This window comes from Conger conger, chromosome 8 (genome assembly GCF_963514075.1).
Source record: "Conger conger chromosome 8, fConCon1.1, whole genome shotgun sequence".
In the NCBI taxonomy this organism is placed as follows: Eukaryota; Metazoa; Chordata; class Actinopteri; order Anguilliformes; family Congridae; genus Conger; species Conger conger.
In genome coordinates this window covers 50,360,367-50,378,803 of record NC_083767.1, presented here as the reverse complement: position 1 = coordinate 50,378,803, position 18,437 = coordinate 50,360,367, and the positions used below count along the sequence as shown (strand labels likewise).

Below are 18,437 nucleotides of genomic sequence, written 5' to 3'. Positions count from 1 at the left end.
ATAGATGATCCAGAGAAGTAGCACATTTGATGAACTGCTGATGCTGTAAATTAAGTAAATGTGTCATGCCCAGAAAGTAGCCTTGTCATCACCTCTTTTTGTATTTTTTAACTTTATTTAGACAGGGATGAGGGACACAGACAGAGGGATACCTTGAGACATATGTATGAGAACTCCAATCCAAGGATTCCTACGGGAGCTGTTTAACGGCACAAGAAGCCAGTTCATACTTCATGCACCACCTGTCTTCTAGACAAGAATTTCACAATACAGTGTTGGGAAGTCTTGCCACCTCAGCTCTTGTTTGTGACCAATATGTTTTTAAGTCAAGACTGACCTCTCAGCCAGTGCATTTGACGCCGGATGACACAGAGGCTACTACAGGCACTGCCCATTCACTGTATGGCACTAGAGAGGTAATGGTATCAAGCTGCAGCTTCCCCAATTACTTTTCAATGGCTTCACTAAAAGCATAAGGTACGACCACGGCTTCCAGAAATTCGGAACTGTGTCACATTCCAGTCCAGACAAGCTGGGAATCTAAGCTGGTTTAAGATGGTTTAAGGTATGTTATTTCTGGTAATAGCTGGTCTGTGGCTGATCAAAGCTGGTCTCTAGCTGGACAAAATTTACCAAAACTGGTTAGGATGGTGGCGGCACGGATGGTGCAGTGGGTAGCACTGCCGCCTCACAGCAAGGAGGTCCTGGGTTCGAATCCCCGTCGGCCGGGGCCTCTCTGTGCGGAGTTTGCATGTTCTCCCCGTGTCTGCGTGGGTTTCCTCCGGGTACTCCGGTTTCCTCCCACAGTCCAAAGACATGCAGGTTAGGCTGATTGGAGAGTCTAAATTGCCCGTAGGTATGAGTGTGTGAGTGAATGGTGTGTGTGCCCTGCGATGGACTGGCGACCTGTCCAGGGTGTATTCCTGCCTTTCGCCCAATGTATGCTGGGATAGGCTCCAGCCCCCCTGCGACCCTGTTCAGGATAAGCGGGTTCAGATAATGGATGGATGGATGGTTAGGATGGTAAAGTAAGCTGGAGGCCAAACTGGCCTAGACTAGCTGACCACATAGTATAGTCAGCTGGTGAGCAGCTGGTCTACCTGCTAAAAGCTTTAAAAACACAGCTTAAACCAGCATGACCAGTCTAGGCTTCTTCCTTGTTGATCCCCCGACACTGGTGTGGCTGGCTCCTCTTTTTGTGTTCTCTTTTTGCACATCCCTGGCACTGCAGCTCCTTGGCACTTCATCCCTGGCACTGCAGCTCCTTGAAGCAGCATTCCTCGGGCCTAGGCGGTGGTAGCACTGATGAACTTGGTGTCCAGTGTGAAATTTGCATTGTTCCGCGATAATGAAATAGTTTTTCGGAATATAAAACAAGCTTTTGCACATCCCTTATTTCTTTATACGTTTTTCCACTGGGCTCATCAACTGCACAAGTCCAGGAGAACTTTGTGGGTTTACCCCCACGTAACAGTCAGAAAAACTGACTTATTTTCATCGTCTTCTGTCAGACCACTTGCCTGAAAAACTCCTATTATGTTGCGTTCCCAACAGGTAAAATAAAAATAACGGAGAACCCAGAATAAATGCGGGACTGTGACTTCAATAATTAGGAACACAGGCTACCTTATGGATTGTATCAACTAGTATCTTACTGACCAACGAACATAAAGCCAATGACTAATTAATGAAATAAAACATGTTTTGTATTCACCCTTGTATTCACATCATTCTGCATATTGATGTAGCCTACTTGTAGACATATTTGTTTCTTCTCTTTAAAAGATGTCAACAAACTAAGTAAATGCTGGAGGTATCAGCAAAGCAATGTATAAAGCAGTTTCCTGCGTAAACGAGCATATCTGAGAAGAAAGCATGAAGCCATGGCAACATCATGTCACTTTATAAATCAATTTGAAGCAGTAGCTAAGCTTAATGGGCTGTCCACACGATTACCTACATGTATATACAGCAACAAACCAGAATTCTAGTTAGTTATGAATACATCTGTCAAGCTGATTGTGAAGTGCACAGGTGTTCAGAAGCTAGCTACCAATCAGATCAGTGTCTGACTATGGAAAGGAAATGTAGCAAGCTAGCTACCTGAAATTCACTGATATACAAAACCATAATCATTCTCTGAAAATAAATTTTCATCCCAAAATGTAATTTATTATGTCCATTTTAATGTTGTATTGGACGGTGGCAAACACAATACCCTGACATATACAGATACAAAACCACAGTACAAGAACAGAATCCTCCAGTTACGATTTTGACAGCGGATAGAAGCTTGTTACTGACGACGACTCACACTTCACCCCCCTTTCTGAAAAAGCCTCAACGCAGCACAAAACGCAGAGCGTTGTCATGGGTTACCCAACCTTTGGCACCAATAAACCAGCAGGCAACTGCTGTGATGTCACACCTTGCCTTTCAAATCTCTCTGCATGTGCATCTCATACAAATGATTTTTGCGCAGATTGACGTTTGTCATCTTTTATTCTCTCCTTTCTGCTGTGGGTGTTCTTTGTGATTTCTGTTCAAGTGTATTGACCTGGTACTCAGCAGGTATGTGTTGGGGTTCAATATGTCCAGACAACTATTTCATATTTTTGTGGGCCTTAAGGTCAACTATATAGGTAACCATTACTTCAATCTCACAGGATTGGCACAAAGAAACAACTTGTCCTACTCATAGTAAATCACTATTCAAGTCTTCCATTTTAAATAATGGAACAATTAAATTAAATAATACATTTAGAAAATGATTGTGTTCTTTAAAAAGCTCATCCTGAGAGGAGCTGCTTTCCATTTCACAGGAACCTTCCAGAAGCAGAGAATCATGCCATGCAAAATCATAAAAAGCAAGTACTAAATTGTAACATCAATTACCTATAATCATATGGCATGTAGAAAGGTTATTTTTTCTTCTTCTTTTAAAGTCTAATTTATTGCGTTGTCAAGGAAAGGAACATCTTTCCTGTAGCCTTGAGGGTGAACAGCTTGGAAAAGTAAAAGGCAAAAAAAAATTAAAAATATCAAGTCAGCCAAAGTGTTGAATCTATGAAAATAGACATAAAAAATATTGACATAAAAATAAACACTTTCCTAGATTTTTGAAAAGACAAGTGTTCCTTATTCTGGAGAGCAGTTCATTCCCTTAAGGACAAAGCGGTCGTTGTGAAACCACCAAACCAGACTTTAGTCAACGCAGAGCTCTCCCAAAGCACACATTAAGGCTGGCGCAGTCAAACCAGAACTGAAGCACTCATCTGAGGGCAAAGCTAATGCTATGCAGACTCTGTCCTTCGTGCTTCCCTGAATAAATTCCTCTGTAAAGCGCTCTATTTGAGTCGTGTGCAGGGTTCAGTGTTGCCCCAGGAGACCGTGGGACCCAGCTGGGGTAAGACCAGCCATGTAGCCCCCCCAGCTCCACACCCCCTGGGTCTCCATCGCTGAATAAATGAGACCTGTCGCACACAGGCACCTGGCTGATGACTTATTCAATCATCCCTTATAAACAACTGTGACAGGAAGCAGGAGGTCAGGTTTGATTGGTGCTGTATAATACTGGTACTGCAAGCTCTCTGCATTGGGGCAGGGCAGGGACTGTGAAACAGCCTCACACCCAATCCTTCCACATCAGTCTTGGAACACTGTCCCAATAAGGTACTGTACAACATCAAGGGCACACCTCCCACATCACCAATCAACCAATCAATTAATCAACCAATAAAGCATGAACCCGATATGCTGTTTACAAAGGATAAGACACAGGGCATTTCACAAATTTCCCTTCATATAAATGGAGTGATTTATGGCAGGTTATTCTGTCATTTTAATAGAGGAGCAGTGTCATTCTGGCAACAGCAAAACAAAAGCCTATACTGATGGAAGTGACGGGGGAATGCGAACAAGCTGCTTTATGTGAGACATAAAGGCATCTTAATGGAGCCGCCTAATGTTATATATAGTTTTGCAAAGTGCCATTTAAGAGAATTGCTCTGGAAAGGACAACAAACCTCATACGCTAGGAAGAAAAAGGCAGAAACTCTTCCCTCCCTCCCCTAATGGCAAGCAAAGATAAACTCTATCGTTTCTGTCATTAAGGGCAATCCACTTTGTTTATTTTCAAAGATAATAGAATTGAGCTATCCTGAAAAGAGACTACGTTCCGCTGTATGCCCACAATCCTCAGTGTTAAGATGATTATCAGTGTTATCGCAGTTCTTCTGCCTTTCCTTTCCGAGCTGTGCAGCTGTAAATACCCCTCTTTCCGGCCCCTTGGAGTGGGGTGTCAGCGTTGGAGGGCACTGGTTAATGGAGCTGTCTATTACAGTGCGAAATGAACCCCAGGCCCTTTACAAAACCACAGTGCTTATCACACCACCCGCCCAATATCCTTAACCCCCACCCACAATTTCCATTCTATTCCTATTTTAAACCAAACCTCGCTCACAGCCCTAAAATAAGAATTCAAAATTGGAACATAGAAGGGGGACTTCCAATTTTTTTTTTGTCAACCCTGAATTAACTCTGAAATAACATTAATAAATTAAAACCTTTATTGTCATTTTCCATGGGAGAGGAAATGTTAAATAATTAAGGCTACAACTGTGTTTCAATGTGTGCAAGTAGTGGACATTTTTGTGTTGTTGAAGCCCCTTGAAAGCAGGATACCAGAAGTTACCTGATCACATTTTTCCTAAAAAAGGGGACTGGTGTCTCCCGTGCATATAACGGGGTGAGGTCTGCTGCAGGTGTTGAACTGTTACAGAGCCCGTGGAGATACTACCACCTCCCAAAGAACAAAGACAGGAAGGAGCATAACTCTTTCCCTAGGCACTGGGGATGACGTTGGCTTCTGTAGCAGACAGTAATGTGCCCACCCATGCCTCCGAGCTGGACTAAATTTACCCATCTTTTCAACGCACTGACGAGAACCTTCGGAATCCTAAAAATGACATCACTGAGGCATAGCACGCTCTTCTGTAGGCTGGAGAAAAACAGTGCCTCACTTCCTGCGAGACTTGGCAGCCTGTCTATAATGATTAAAAATCTGGACTGGGTGCTTTCCACCACTGACAACAGCCAATAAGAGGGTTCTTTCCAGTGTGTTGAAGTGAAAACAGTGAGTGAATAAGACAATTACATTATCAGTAATGGCAGTTCTTCCCCCTTCTCTGGGCTACAGGGTTTTCTGAAAGGGCAAACTGCCAGACGGATAGTGATGGCTTTTTTACAGGAGGAAGCTGAATGGTTTCTCAAATTGTGTTCTGGCAAACATGTCCTCCTATACGGCCATAAATGTTATTCACAGGGGCAAGTGAGAGCAATGTGCTAACACGACCTGATTAATTTTTAATCTACTGTCTAAAAACCACAAAGTGAGAAAACAAATAAATACATGTTTAATACTTTCCCTTTCAAAACTGCCTGTGAATTATTTATGTCAGGGTAGTCCGGTCAATGCATTTTAGCCAAATGTGACTCAGTGAGCTGTGAACAGCTATCGGCTACATTCTGCTGCATTCCTCAGCAGCCAATACACTTACCGCCCGTATCCATTTCAGCTATTTCTGTGATCACAGTTTTATTTCACTCTTCCTTTACAAAACACATTTACAGTAAGAGCACAATAATCTTTAACTGGAATTCATGGCCTGAGAAATGAGTATGGAAATTTGAAGACAGAACGATTGTGAATGTGTCAGGGATTATGTGATTATATGCAGCTGACATTCTCCAGTACCTTATTCTCCTCTCAGTGTTGGCATCCCGCTGTTGCCATGGTGCCTGGTTTATTGATTGGGGATGACAGCCATGGTGCCAAATCAATCATGTCAAAGTGTCTTCAATAACGCAGCCCTCACAGAAGCCCATGAGTCTTTAAGATGTTTTTATCATCGGCGGTAAACCCTATAAAGCAGTCTGGATAAAACATTCAACACCTTTGGCCTGCCGATTATCAACACTTGCTATGAAAGCATCTAGGAAAAGTCAGTGGGAGCACAAAATATTGAGACTGACCCACCAGCCTTCTGAACAGGCAGCCTTTGAGATTTCACCATTAAGGAGGAGATACAGGATACCTTGGCTGGGAATAGGGGAAAGCAAGGCATAACAAGCCTCCTGCAGCTGCACAAATTAGCACCTAAGAGGTCACATGATCTGCTCTCCACTTTTTCCACATCCTGATTCAGAAATTGTTCCTTTTTGGGCAATTTCCTTATGAAAGGAGCAATTTCCAGACACAGCAATTGGCCACAAGACAAGACGCAACAGCACAATGGCCATACAGCAGCACAATAATCACACGGGTATACCAATTGAGCAATACAGGAAACGAATATGACACAGATACAGAATGAGCATGGTTACTGGGTGTACAGACCGCCACATTGAAAGTTATTGTACACATAGTTTTATCATAATGCGTCATCTCTTTGAGCCAAAAGTAATGCAGTGACCTCACCACCAACTCCTCAAATAGCCAAGCTGTAGTTCGTAGGGACATCAGAAGGACAGTTCAGTTGCAGATATGTTTGTTGAGGGGGAACTTGTCCTGGCGTAGGGGTTGTTGGTGTGAAGCTGCACAGGTGGATTTACTCTGACTCGTTTCTGTGGGAGCCGGGCTTGTGAAGAGCAGTGTGATAAGAGGCAATGGACGACATGCTTTAGAGCATTCCAAATTGGGAAGCCCAAAGGAGAAACGACAACGACTATCAACATAATTCGTAACAATCGCAAATACTTTCTCAGCAAATACGTAAGCCACAATCAGACTGTACTCATTGGTAAGACACGCCTGACTGTAACCATGGTGACCACATACCCTTCTGTCTCTTGGAGTCCACTGACTGTTACCATGGGTACCTTAACCCTCTGTGGGACAAAACTCTTGGTAACTATGATGATCATTTTTCTTTGCCACAGGTAAACCCATGAATACTGCCACAGGTACTCTGCTCATCTGTACCTCTCCTGTGTGCTGCCCTAAACCACTGTCGAAGAATGTGCAAGCTGACAGTCTCACAGTCTTCACAGAGGGTCTTAAAATCCAACTATTTGGCTTCATCTAAACTCCATAGGCTACAATTAGTACATTGCTTCACCAAGGAGTAGGATAAGTATCAAAAGGCACCTTATCCTTGCACCAAATTCCCACAGCATTACAGCCTAGATTTTGGATTTTTCAAATGTTTTACATTATCAAATGTAATGTATCTGTATTTACCTTTATGCATGAGTAGAACTCGAATAATGGAACTCCTTTTTCAAATTGTTTTCATTATGAACATTGTAAATAACTTTTGCGTCAAGAGCCAACCAGTGGGCCATCACCCCGCACTGGTCATAAGGAGGTCCGAGAGTATCGGAGACGGGGCTTTGGGGAGGGGGGATAGGCGGTTATGCAACCCGAAGACAGCTGCCTGCTCGCGAGCCGCCTCGGACCGGGAGCCACATCTCCTCAGGGAGATGGGGTTAAAACACGCATGAATCATTCCAACCTTCGCATTTCTTCCAGTTTACTGTCAGAACACATAAAGCAACCAATTACGTGTGCTCCATGGCTCTGTCACTGAGGGGAAACGCATTCAAATTAAGAGAGTCAGTCCTCATGAAGCCAATCCACACACATTTGAAACGTCGCTATTCAAAACCCCCAAAGTAAACAGATAGATAGAAGAATAAGCACTTGGAGAACAGCAACCTGCATTTAATAAATTAATTATAATTATTTTCCACTGTCAAGTATAATATTGGTTGCTCAATTGAAGGAGCTCAGGAGCTCAATTGAATTTGCATGTGAAAATTACCTTTATAGTAGCCTAGTAACTGCCTTGTAGTCGCGCATAATAATTCATAACTGCATTCATTTAGCCGAAAAAATAGCATGCATGTGTCCACACTGCAAAACAGTAATGATCTCGCTTTAAATGTTCTGTCATTTTAAATGACTGGGCAATGTAGCGAATTTAAAGACAGATATGAACCATATACAAAAATGTTCGTCTGCATCACCAATAACACTGCTTAAAAGTTTAGAAATGGTCGGTCAACTTAAGAATAATACAGACAAAAAGCGCTCGTAATAACGGTCTCAAATTAAGCCCGAACACAATTCGGAGAAATGAGCACCAAGAATAGAATTTGTTCGACCTTTTGTGTATTTATTTATACTTTCACTTTGCCTATGTCATTAAATTTTCCAAACATGTAGGCTACTAGCAAGTTTTCGAACAGTTTCTGGATAACTTGCCACTGCTGAATAGTGAATATACATACAACAGAAATGCTGCTGGAACGCGCTCGCACGGAGGAATTTTCTGATAGCGGAAGCCCAAAATAGGACGAATAAAGTCATTTCCCTTACCTGCACGACACTGTGATTTCAACTTTGGTGGCAGGGATATTCGCGTTCAGCGGGTCGAAATCTCCTATGGTGGCCATATTCATGAAGCTGTTCATTGCTGAAATATTTTTGTCCAATCCCCTAAGACGAAGATTTTAGAAACTACACGGCGTTGAAGTACTGATGCATGTGAGCGAGCGAGGATAAGCTCCCGGGCTGGATGGAACAGTAGAATGATGTCACATCATAACAAAACCTCGCGTCACCGTGGCGCGCTGCTTGGACGAAGGAATGGCAAGACAGGGAAAATTCTTTTAGAGACATTCATTGGAGATTTCGGAGCAGGAGATAGAAGCCAAGGGGACTGCTAAGATGTTTAACACTAAGTGTGCCGAATATGTATTATTATTATTATTATTATTATTATTATTATTAAAATAATATGTTTTATTAAGGCAACTACTATAATAATAAGAATAATACATGAATTAATTAATTATCCTAACCTGCTTATCCTGAACAGGGCAGGCAGGAATACACCCTGGACAGGTTGCCAGCCCATCGCAGGGCACACACACCATTCACTCACACATTCATACCTATGGGCAATTTAGACTCTCCAATCAGCCTAACTTGCATGTCTTTGGACTGTGGGAGGAAAGCGGAGTACCCGGAGGAAACCCACGCAAACACGGGGAGAACCTGCAAACTCCACACAGAGAGGCCCCAGCCGACGGGGATTCAAACCCAGGACCTCCTTGCTGTGCTAACCACTGCACCATCCATGCCGCACTATAAGAATAATAATAATCCCTGAATCTAAGTGCAAATCATTTGTATTATTTTCTTATTGTATGCCTGAAAATTAGAACAATCTGTGAAGCATATGCATGTTGATGTGATATGATGTTTTGCCTATTTGCTTTTTCCTGTTAACACTACATCTACATTGGCCCTTGTCATAACAATATATTTGGCTATTTGAACCTTATGTTTTCATATAGCACATAAAATACAGCAGACTCCATAAAATGTGTGTATTTTGTTGATTTGGCTCCATTTGTTATCAAACAATTCACATGTAGTTAAAGAGCAAATTCTCATCTTTTATTTAAGGGTATTATTATAGACTTTGGTTTCACCGCCGTTCTTTTGCACAGGTATGAGACAGCTTTCAGTATCTGGTTTTGAGTTGAGGCTTGATTTGCCATTGGAGTCTGTTACTGGCGTTTGTCAACATGAGGACCAGAGTTGTGCCAAAGAAAGCCATTCAAGGAAGCCATTATGAGTAAGAAAAGAAAAACAGTCAGAGACCAAAGAAATGCCAAAGGAAATATGACTGTTTGGAACATCATTAGGAAGAAAGAGAGCACTGGTGAGCTCAGTAATTGCAATGGGCCTGGTAGGCTACTGAAAACTCCTACAGTTGATGACAGAAGAATTATCACCATGAAGAAGAAAACTCCCCAAACGTTTGTCAGACAGATCAGAAGAAAACTCCCCAAACGTTTGTCAGACAGATCAGAAACACCCTTCATGAAGGCATGGACGTATCAGAGCCCACGGGCTGGAGAAGACTTCACAAGGAACTACAGAGGCTGCACTGTGAGCTGCAAACCAGTACTTTGATGCAAAAACAGGATGGCCAGATAACAGCTTACTAAGAATACCTAAAACAGCCTGCAGAGTTCTGGAAAGGGACAGTTGGACAGGTAAGACCAAGATTCCCTGGTATCAGAGCAATGGCAAGAGCAAAGCGTGGAGGCCAAAAGGAACTGCCCAAGATTGGGGGCGAAATTAGCTCAGGTGTGTGAGTGGCCAAAGCACCCCCCCAATCTGTGCAACATGGTGGCAGGCACGGGCTTGCTTATCTTTATCGATGATGTAACTTCTGATAGCAGCAGCAGATGAATTCTGATGTGTACAGAAGCATCTTATCTTCTATCTAAACTCAAACTTCTCTCTAAACTCAAACTAAGTGCTTCTAAACTCATTGGATGGTGCTTCATCCTACACCAAACATACTCCTAAAGAAACACAGAAGTTTTTCATAGTTAAAAACTAGAAAGTGTTGTATGTGACTTACCAAGTCATTCGCCTGAATCCAATTGAACATATGTTTCATACACTGAAGAGGCAACTAGCCCCCAAAACAAGCAGGAGCTGAAGATGACTGCAGTATGGGCCAGGCAGATCATCAGCAGAGAGGATATTCAGCACCTGGTGATGTCTATGGGTCACAGATTTGAAGCAGTCATTGCTGAGTCAAGCTAAGAATCTGCACTTTTCAAGGAAATTAATGAAAAACTGAAAATGTACTGTAGCAGAAGAAGATGAAGCAGAAAATTTCCTTTTTTAAGGAGTGATAATTTGCGGCCATTGTAGCTTTGTGAATGTACATGGGGTATGTTCAACTTATAACTTATAATTAACTAAAATAAAAATCATGTGGTAATTTAATGAAATACATTTAATTATCAGTAATTTGACTTGATCATTGGAAACCAAAAAATACATTGATTTGTAGATTGTAGATTTTTTTTTTTTAAAGCTAATGCAAATTGCTTAGTTTATTCTTTTTTGCTTAAGAGAATGGAAATGACCTGGATTAACTAATCATTTTATGATTTTATAATTTTGTGCATTTATAAAAATTGAATAGCATCTGAACAAGAACATTTCCACCTACTTCTGATAATAGCAATATAAATGGTCTTAATTGTCTGCTCCAGACAAAGAGGCTGGGAAAGAGAACTCTACAGGAATGAAGGAGTCTTTCCGTTATAAAGATCCATCTTTGAACTGGAGTTTTATTATTAGAATTATATCTGATATATTTAACTGATATGTAGCAATTTCCAAAAAAACAATACTATATATATAAAGTATATTGAGTATTAATTTTTTTTTTAATTCTATTATAATTTGTATGCCTACAGTTTTGTGGATTGAGGGAAGCTCTGTCTCTACTTTGGAGAAGATTTCTTGGATGTAAAGTACCTGCTGTGTTGCAACTGAAGTACATTTTTCATTTACATCTTTATAAATGTAAACTGAAGTACATTTTTCATTTAGCGCTGAAGATCTGTCTGTTAACAGGCCATTGGAATGCTTCACACCTGATCCAGCTTTTATATTCTGTGCGTGTGTCCCCTGGAGTGCCTTCCAAATATAGCTCCATTTCAATGTTCCGTTGCCATTGTAGAAGCCAGATGCAAACATATGGCACCCCAGCATGCAGTCTCATCCAATCGGAAAGGCAGAGATCAAACTGGAGCCCTGCAGGACTTCCTGGAATGTTGTCTGTAGGTGTAACAATTCGAGCAAATTGTATCATTGTAATTCACAGGTTTTAACCAATAACATCAGCTTTAAATGCCACTTCATGGCATTAAACGGAAATTCAACTGTAAAAATTACACATGCGTGTTGGGTGTTTTGGGGACTGAGATGGGTATTGCTTCAAAATTAAAAGCTGTGTAAAGTGCACATCATTGTACCTCAGCTAGCTCAATCAGTATCTCAATCAGCTGGCGGAGGGCTTTCAGATATAAAGTCATATGAAGTAATAACGGTTCCTAGCACGGAAGCTTTGTAACCAACTACAACCAAGTAATTTCAGAGAAGACTGGCATCATCTTCAAATGGTTTAAGGGCTACAACTCTGAGGAACTTGTCCCCCGGCCTGTAGCGTAGTCGTTAAGTAAATGACTGGGACCCGCAAGGTTGGCGGTTCGATCCCCGGTGTAGCCACAATAAAATCCGCACAGCCTTGGGCCCTTGAGCAAGGCCCTTAACCCGGCATTGCTCCAGGGGAGGATTGTCTCCTGCTTAGTCTAATCAACTGTACATCGCTCTGGATAAGAGCGTCTGCCAAATGCCATTAATGTAATGTAATGTAATGTCCCCGCCCTAGCCCTAACTCTCACATAACCACCTTTAGTCATGTCCCTTCAAGTTCTGATCCCCCCTCTCTCCTGTCTGAGCTTGACAGAAATACAGACGCGTGCACAATACAGCCCTGATTCTCCTTCTCAGCACAGCTTTCAGCATTCAGCTCCAGTAGACCTGCCCAATAATTCCCCTAAATTTAGAATTCACCATTTTCTCGGTCTTTCTTTCTGGTGTACAATGACAACCTTTTCAAGGTGATGCCAAGCGATCCTCTGTGTAATTATCTCCTGTGCTTTCTTTTCCTCCTCCGTGTGCCTCTTATGAAAAACAAGGTCAGCATGAAGAAAGGCAGGAAGATGAGGCAAACAAGTAAAAAGATTGCACTTCACAGAGCAGACCGTTTCCGCCGATTCAAAAGGACATTTGCACATTATCCGCGTCTCTACACATTTCTCCACAGCCAAGTTTCTGATGCTAACTCGCTAATTATTTAATTAATTAATGCAATTTCACTGTTCTCATAGATGCTTTAAAAACTCACATTGTGTGAACGTCAGAAAACAAAACCAAGAAAAGTAGCACATGCTGTGTCTACTCCATAGGAGTCATTACTATGGGACTGAGGTCTAATTAGTAATTAATGTTGTTATAATCAAATCAATAGGATTATTCTTCATGTGAGGAGATGTGCTTTGTTCACAGATAAGGTTAAAGATTACAGTCAACGAACCAGTCAGCTGAAACGGCTAGACTTCGATCTGATTCTTTGTGAAACTAGAACTGATGACCCCATTGGTCTTTAATGGGTCCTTATGGTTTGAGGGAACTTCTGACTTACCACAGGTTTTTACCAATATGGACTAAACTGTACTGCAGAACTGTTGCAAAAATGGTTCATATTCATACATTTAAGAGAAAAAAAACACTGGTATGCGCTGCCAGCATTGTGTGGAAAACAGAGCCTACCAGCACAAACACAAAGGTTTCATTTCTTGTGATATTCTGAAAGTTCTACGGCACTTATTTCACAGCTGTTAGGATCGGCATCCCTAGTGAATTCAGCTTGCCTATCTGTCAATTAGTGTTGTGTACTTTAACATCTGCCTTTTTTCAACCACAAACTGCTCAGGCTCTAAGTGACGAGCAGTGTCCTCACTCCCCAGCAAAACACCCAAGAGGGTTTGAGCATGGCTCAGAAAGTCCATTAGCACTAAACACATCTTAAAACATGCTACATTATCAAATATTGATTTGTATGTTTTGTGGAAGTATTGCATAAGGTCAAAACCCACTGGCTAGTGTTTATCCACCACTGTGATTCTGACCAACGTGTTGACTGATTTTTATTGAAAGGTTAAAACGTTTTACAGCACACACTTCCATTTTCATTAACACATCACTATGGAGACATTCATTACCTCATAGAAGATGACGGTCCTTTCAATGATTTAAAGGGACAATACAGATTGCATGTGTATTCATGTGTCTGCTACTGCAATGGCACCCTGGATACACAAATACAAGGAAATGTACTGCATACACAGTAATGCATCAATATACAAATAGTATAGTATATAGATTTTCCAAGCAGTTTACAAATGATATACTAACATGTGCTAACTTATATTTCATTATGAATCTCAACATGAGTCTAGAAATTCCTGTGTGCGAGAGCATTGAAGCCAGAGGTATTGCCCTGATAAGTATGACTGAATGCTGCCATCTAGTGGTAATAAGTATTCAGGGCCAATCCAGTGTAGTTTGCATTTGGACAGTGACACCATTTTTGTTTTGTGCTGTACTCCAGCACAATGGATTTGACATGAAACAATGGATATTTGATTTTGTATGATCAGAATGGTAGTTCTCCTGCACACAAGACATTACCCAGTACACAAAAACATGCAGGTCGCGAATTACTGGCACCACTGAAGTAGGAATAGGCCGTATGAATGATCGCATGAATGAATAGCTTAAGTGATAAGCTATTTTATGCTCAAATATACGGGAAAAAATGTTCAACACCGTAATAGAGCTGGTCACATAGGCTATAAAGTCTAATTTGGCACATCGAGTAATTAGCAGCTCAAAGCTCTCAGGACTGTTTATCTCCAGGAACAGGGCTGGGCAGCCCATTCTTCTAAAAATAAATCCACGGATTGTGCAAGTGTGCGCAAAGAAAGAGATTGCCAGTGCATCATTGATATGACTGAGCATTGGTATGCTATAATATTTGTACAGTAAATGTTACACAGCTCAGTTTCTGCGGGTATGGCGTATTGCGTTAATGGGCCCAAATGGCCAATCTCTCCCTGCTCTCTTGATTGTCTTCTCCGGTGCTGATTGCGGTGATGAGCGGCAACTGGTCGGACCCAATTAACGGAATTCTCACTCCCGATAGCTCTCCGTTTTAACATCTAGCAAAAAATAAAATAAAATAAAAAATAACACTGTGCACCTAGAAATGAAAACGTTCACCCGTTTGAACTCCACTTGTCGCCAAACCTTTTGTGTTGCGGTCAGATAACGAGTCTTGGCCGTAACTGTAAACATGCTGCATTTGAACTGCGGCTAACTGATTTATGTTTACATTTATGTTACAGAAAGTGTGAACAGCCAGCCACTCTATGATCACTCTAACCCTACACTATGGACGAAGAACACATGTTCATGGTGACGTTCTTCCATGGAGTCTGTTCCACTTAACTGAATGTGCAACAAATAACTTCTTCAGTTAGGTGTCTGTCAGACAGGACTGCCATAAACAAGTGTGCAGTCTATCCAACAGAGGGTATAGTTTGGCTCTAGGCATAAGCGATTTCACGCAGCAGTCTCTTCAATTACCCACTAGCTCTAACATTTAGAATGCACGTTATTACTTCTTTTTTTGCTCTTGCTTTTTCTGTCTCTTGCTCTAAAGTATAGCCTGTAATATTTTGTTGCGAGGGGATTTCAACACTCAATTTGGAATGAATTCCAACAAAGCATGCTACTCTGAGCCAGGACGCTCTCTAGCTGCCCTGGGTATGCTAACGCACTGCTCCTGCAGGCTACCAACAGCTACATAGTCCCCGATACAAACTATTTTTTACAAACAAATCGTCGTATGCAAATAAAACATTCTCAAAAATATGATGCAATGAAGCAGAAATCATCTACTCCATGTTCATATCCAAGACTTCATACTTCATCTTCTTCAGACCCCCAAACCCATGTCAGCATGGGTCGAATCTGCTTTCGCCATTCGGATGCAATGGCAGAATAATGGTAGTATCTTCCCGCAGCCGGAGAAAACAATTGCGGCTTGCTCTTCAGTGAGCAGCGCTGTATTGGAATACTTAAGGGCTACTTTTGGCTTTATCTTGTTGACGGAATATCATTTTTTTGTTGGTGAAATGTTCGTATCCTTGAGTTCATCCCAGATAAATGCTATTGTCCACTGTTACACTAGTTGCAGATGAGACTGGGCAGGGGGTGCTTGTTTCTAAGTGCCACCACAGTCCACTTGCTGGCCAAAGTAGGGGACAGCGGTGGCACTTAGAAACCGTGTTTGATTTACTTTCCGCTTAGTAATGGATGTGGGCAAAATACTTCGATTCCTCTCATAGTTTGTTTGCAGGAGCACTGAATGTCCTAGCTGAGTGAATGTCTCATGGTGCCGGCCACTAGGGGGCTTGCGCTAAGGGGTTAGTGTTTTTTTGTGTTTTGTTAGAAAATAAATGTTTTTGTCTTGAATCTAGTCTCCCAATGCTTTTTGTGCCTCATTATTAAACGAGTCAGGTTTCAGGATGAAAGAAAGAGCACACTCCAGTTAGCCCCTGATATGTTCGCTCGTGCATTGCTGCTTTATTCTAAATGTCAATGTTCTGTTGCCTTTTCCCAACAAGTGAATGACACCAGTGACCCCACTGCTTTTGACAGATGGCATTTATTTCACTCTGCATCTGACATTAGAATCACTAGGGTCAGCCATTTTTCCGCAACTAAAAATCATGAGAAACAAAACAAAAAAGGTATTTTATATACATAAAGCTTTGAGCATAATACAAATCGGACAACGAAACTTAAACCTACACAGGGAAGTAGTGTTCAACCAACATCAGTACATACCATTACCATACAGTCTACCGTATTAGGGTTACAGGCACAGGGAAAAACTCCTCTCTTTACAAATATGCCTATCTACAGCGTGTGCCTATGTCAGCCACAGCTTGCCTGGGCTCTGGGATCAAGCTCTACAGATTAAAGGTGTGCAGAATACATAGCAGCAGATACATTAGTTCAGAGCCTCTAGGAAAGGTTTAACAGCATCATGTCTAGAACTGAACAGAGAAAAGATTGACCATAACAGGGGAAAATGACGGCTCTTTATAGGGATACACACATAGTGAGATAAATGGTCGACAATTAGTGCCAACTAGAATACTGCTATTGTAAGTGAGGTCTTGACTTAAAACTAGGAAAAAGTTCCACACTTTTGGTCACCTATTACTTCCAGTTACTTACGGACATTAAAGCAAACATGGAACAGCTTAAGAGCATTTTGTGGTTTAAGTTGAGGGGCAGCCACTCACACAGATGTTAGGCAGATCGCCATGGTTACCCTCGACAAAGCGGACCACTCCATTTAGCTGGGAAGTGGCGCACTGGGATGGGCGTGGCCCGAACCTGGAGACCAGCTCCGAGGTCCCACCCACGCCGTCCTCAGGGGCGTCACGAGTGGTTCTGTAGGCAGACGGCTGAGTGGCTAAGCGTCTGTGGGGGTTTCTCCAGCAGGGCCGCCATTGGCCGCCGTGGCAGAAACAGACTCAAGCCTTATAAGCGGGGGCGTCGCGGGAATGCAGGTTTAGGAGTCACACACTGCGCGTTTGGAGATGCAGCCTTTGAATGAGAGTAGCAGGAGCCCTCGGTTTAAATGCGCTTGTTGTTTTAGTTGATATATAGATCGCAGTGAGACCGGGAGGACACCCTCACCTTCGGGCTATGATTGGCTTCAGCTAAGACTCCTCCCCTTCCTCTCTGGGACTCCACCCCTGCTTCCCCCCTCCCTCCCCCTTTGAAAGTGCACAGTGCCACAGGACCACACCACTGGAACCCCACCCACAGCCCCGGGTCAGGGGTCAGGATGCCAGCAGCCTGCACGCTCCGTTCAGTTACAGCTGCTGTCGTCCATGTTGTCTGCCGCGTCAAACATGCCGTCCGGCGCCCCCTTCGCCCGCCATATCTTCACCGTCCGGTCGCTGTCAATGAAAAGGGCATGAAACCATCATCTCACCACAAAAAATCTTTCCAGAAAAACAGAATAGTTATAAGATGTGTCACCAGACATTTTGTCTTTGTCATAGTGTGTGTATATGTGCGTGTGTGTAGAGAATGCAAGTGTGGGAAAAAGAGCATGCCTGTACAGTGCAGTCCATAAGTACATGGACAGTAACACAATTTCTGTTTTGGCTCAGTACTTTATGAAATGATGAATATGAGGCTAAAGTGTAGACTATCACCTTTAATATGAGGGTATTTACATGTGTGAGTGGGGAGAATATGCACGTGTGTATATATGTTAGCGCGCGCTCACTCGGACGCAGTGAAGACGTTGCTGTTGTTGGTGGCGATGCCGTTGATGGGGCTGTCGTGGCCGCGCAGCTCCCCCAGGGGGGCCAGGGTGTCGGTGTTCCACAGCTTCAGCATGCCCCCCCTACACCCGCTCAGCAGGGCCGGGAGGCCGGGCACCACGCCCAGCGCACACACCCAGTCACGGTGCGCGTTCGGCACTTGCTGGGGGAGAGAAGCCAATCACGAGCCCTCAACACCCCACCTAACAGTCTCAGATAATAACAATAATAATAATAATAATATTTACATAGCGCTTTTCTCATACTCAAAGTGCTTTGCAATGCGCCCCCATCTTCCATACCAACCAAGCCCACATCTGCTTAGCTTCAGCCATTTGGCAGAAACAGAGTGCGCGATGGTATGGTCCCCCCGCGTCTCTCTCACCTGCAGCATATCTTTGCGGGACAGGTCCCACTTCTTGATGCCGTTGTCCCTGGAGCCGCTGAAGAACGCGTCTCCCTGCACCGTTAGGGATTCGATGCCGTCATAGTGCGGGGGCTCGAAGTTGTGCGTGGGGCTGAAGCTCCCCTGGACCCCTTCCGTCACATCGAACATCTGGAACGGCATCCAA

The 18,437-nt window shown here is 42.8% G+C and overlaps 2 protein-coding genes across 7 annotated transcripts in view; both read right to left on the bottom strand.

The window, feature by feature from the left end:
• Positions 1 to 8,513, bottom strand: part of LOC133135469 (copine-8) — an 87,949-nt gene extending 79,436 nt beyond the window's left edge. The window contains exon 1 of the mRNA XM_061252495.1: positions 8,381 to 8,513. Coding sequence (XP_061108479.1) covers positions 8,381 to 8,475 — 95 coding nt within the window. The 5' untranslated portion in view covers positions 8,476 to 8,513. The remainder of the gene's footprint in view (positions 1 to 8,380) is intronic.
• A 7,649-nt stretch (positions 8,514 to 16,162) lies between these two features.
• Positions 16,163 to 18,437, bottom strand: part of kif21a (kinesin family member 21A) — a 40,179-nt gene continuing 37,904 nt past the window's right edge. For all 6 annotated transcript variants that reach the window (XM_061251072.1, XM_061251074.1, XM_061251075.1 and 3 more), the window contains 3 exons: positions 18,251 to 18,421; positions 17,829 to 18,028; positions 16,163 to 17,493 (listed from right to left, as the gene is read on the bottom strand). In XM_061251072.1, the coding sequence (XP_061107056.1) occupies positions 17,403 to 17,493; positions 17,829 to 18,028; positions 18,251 to 18,421 (462 nt within the window). In that variant the 3' untranslated portion in view covers positions 16,163 to 17,402. The remainder of the gene's footprint in view (positions 17,494 to 17,828; positions 18,029 to 18,250; positions 18,422 to 18,437) is intronic.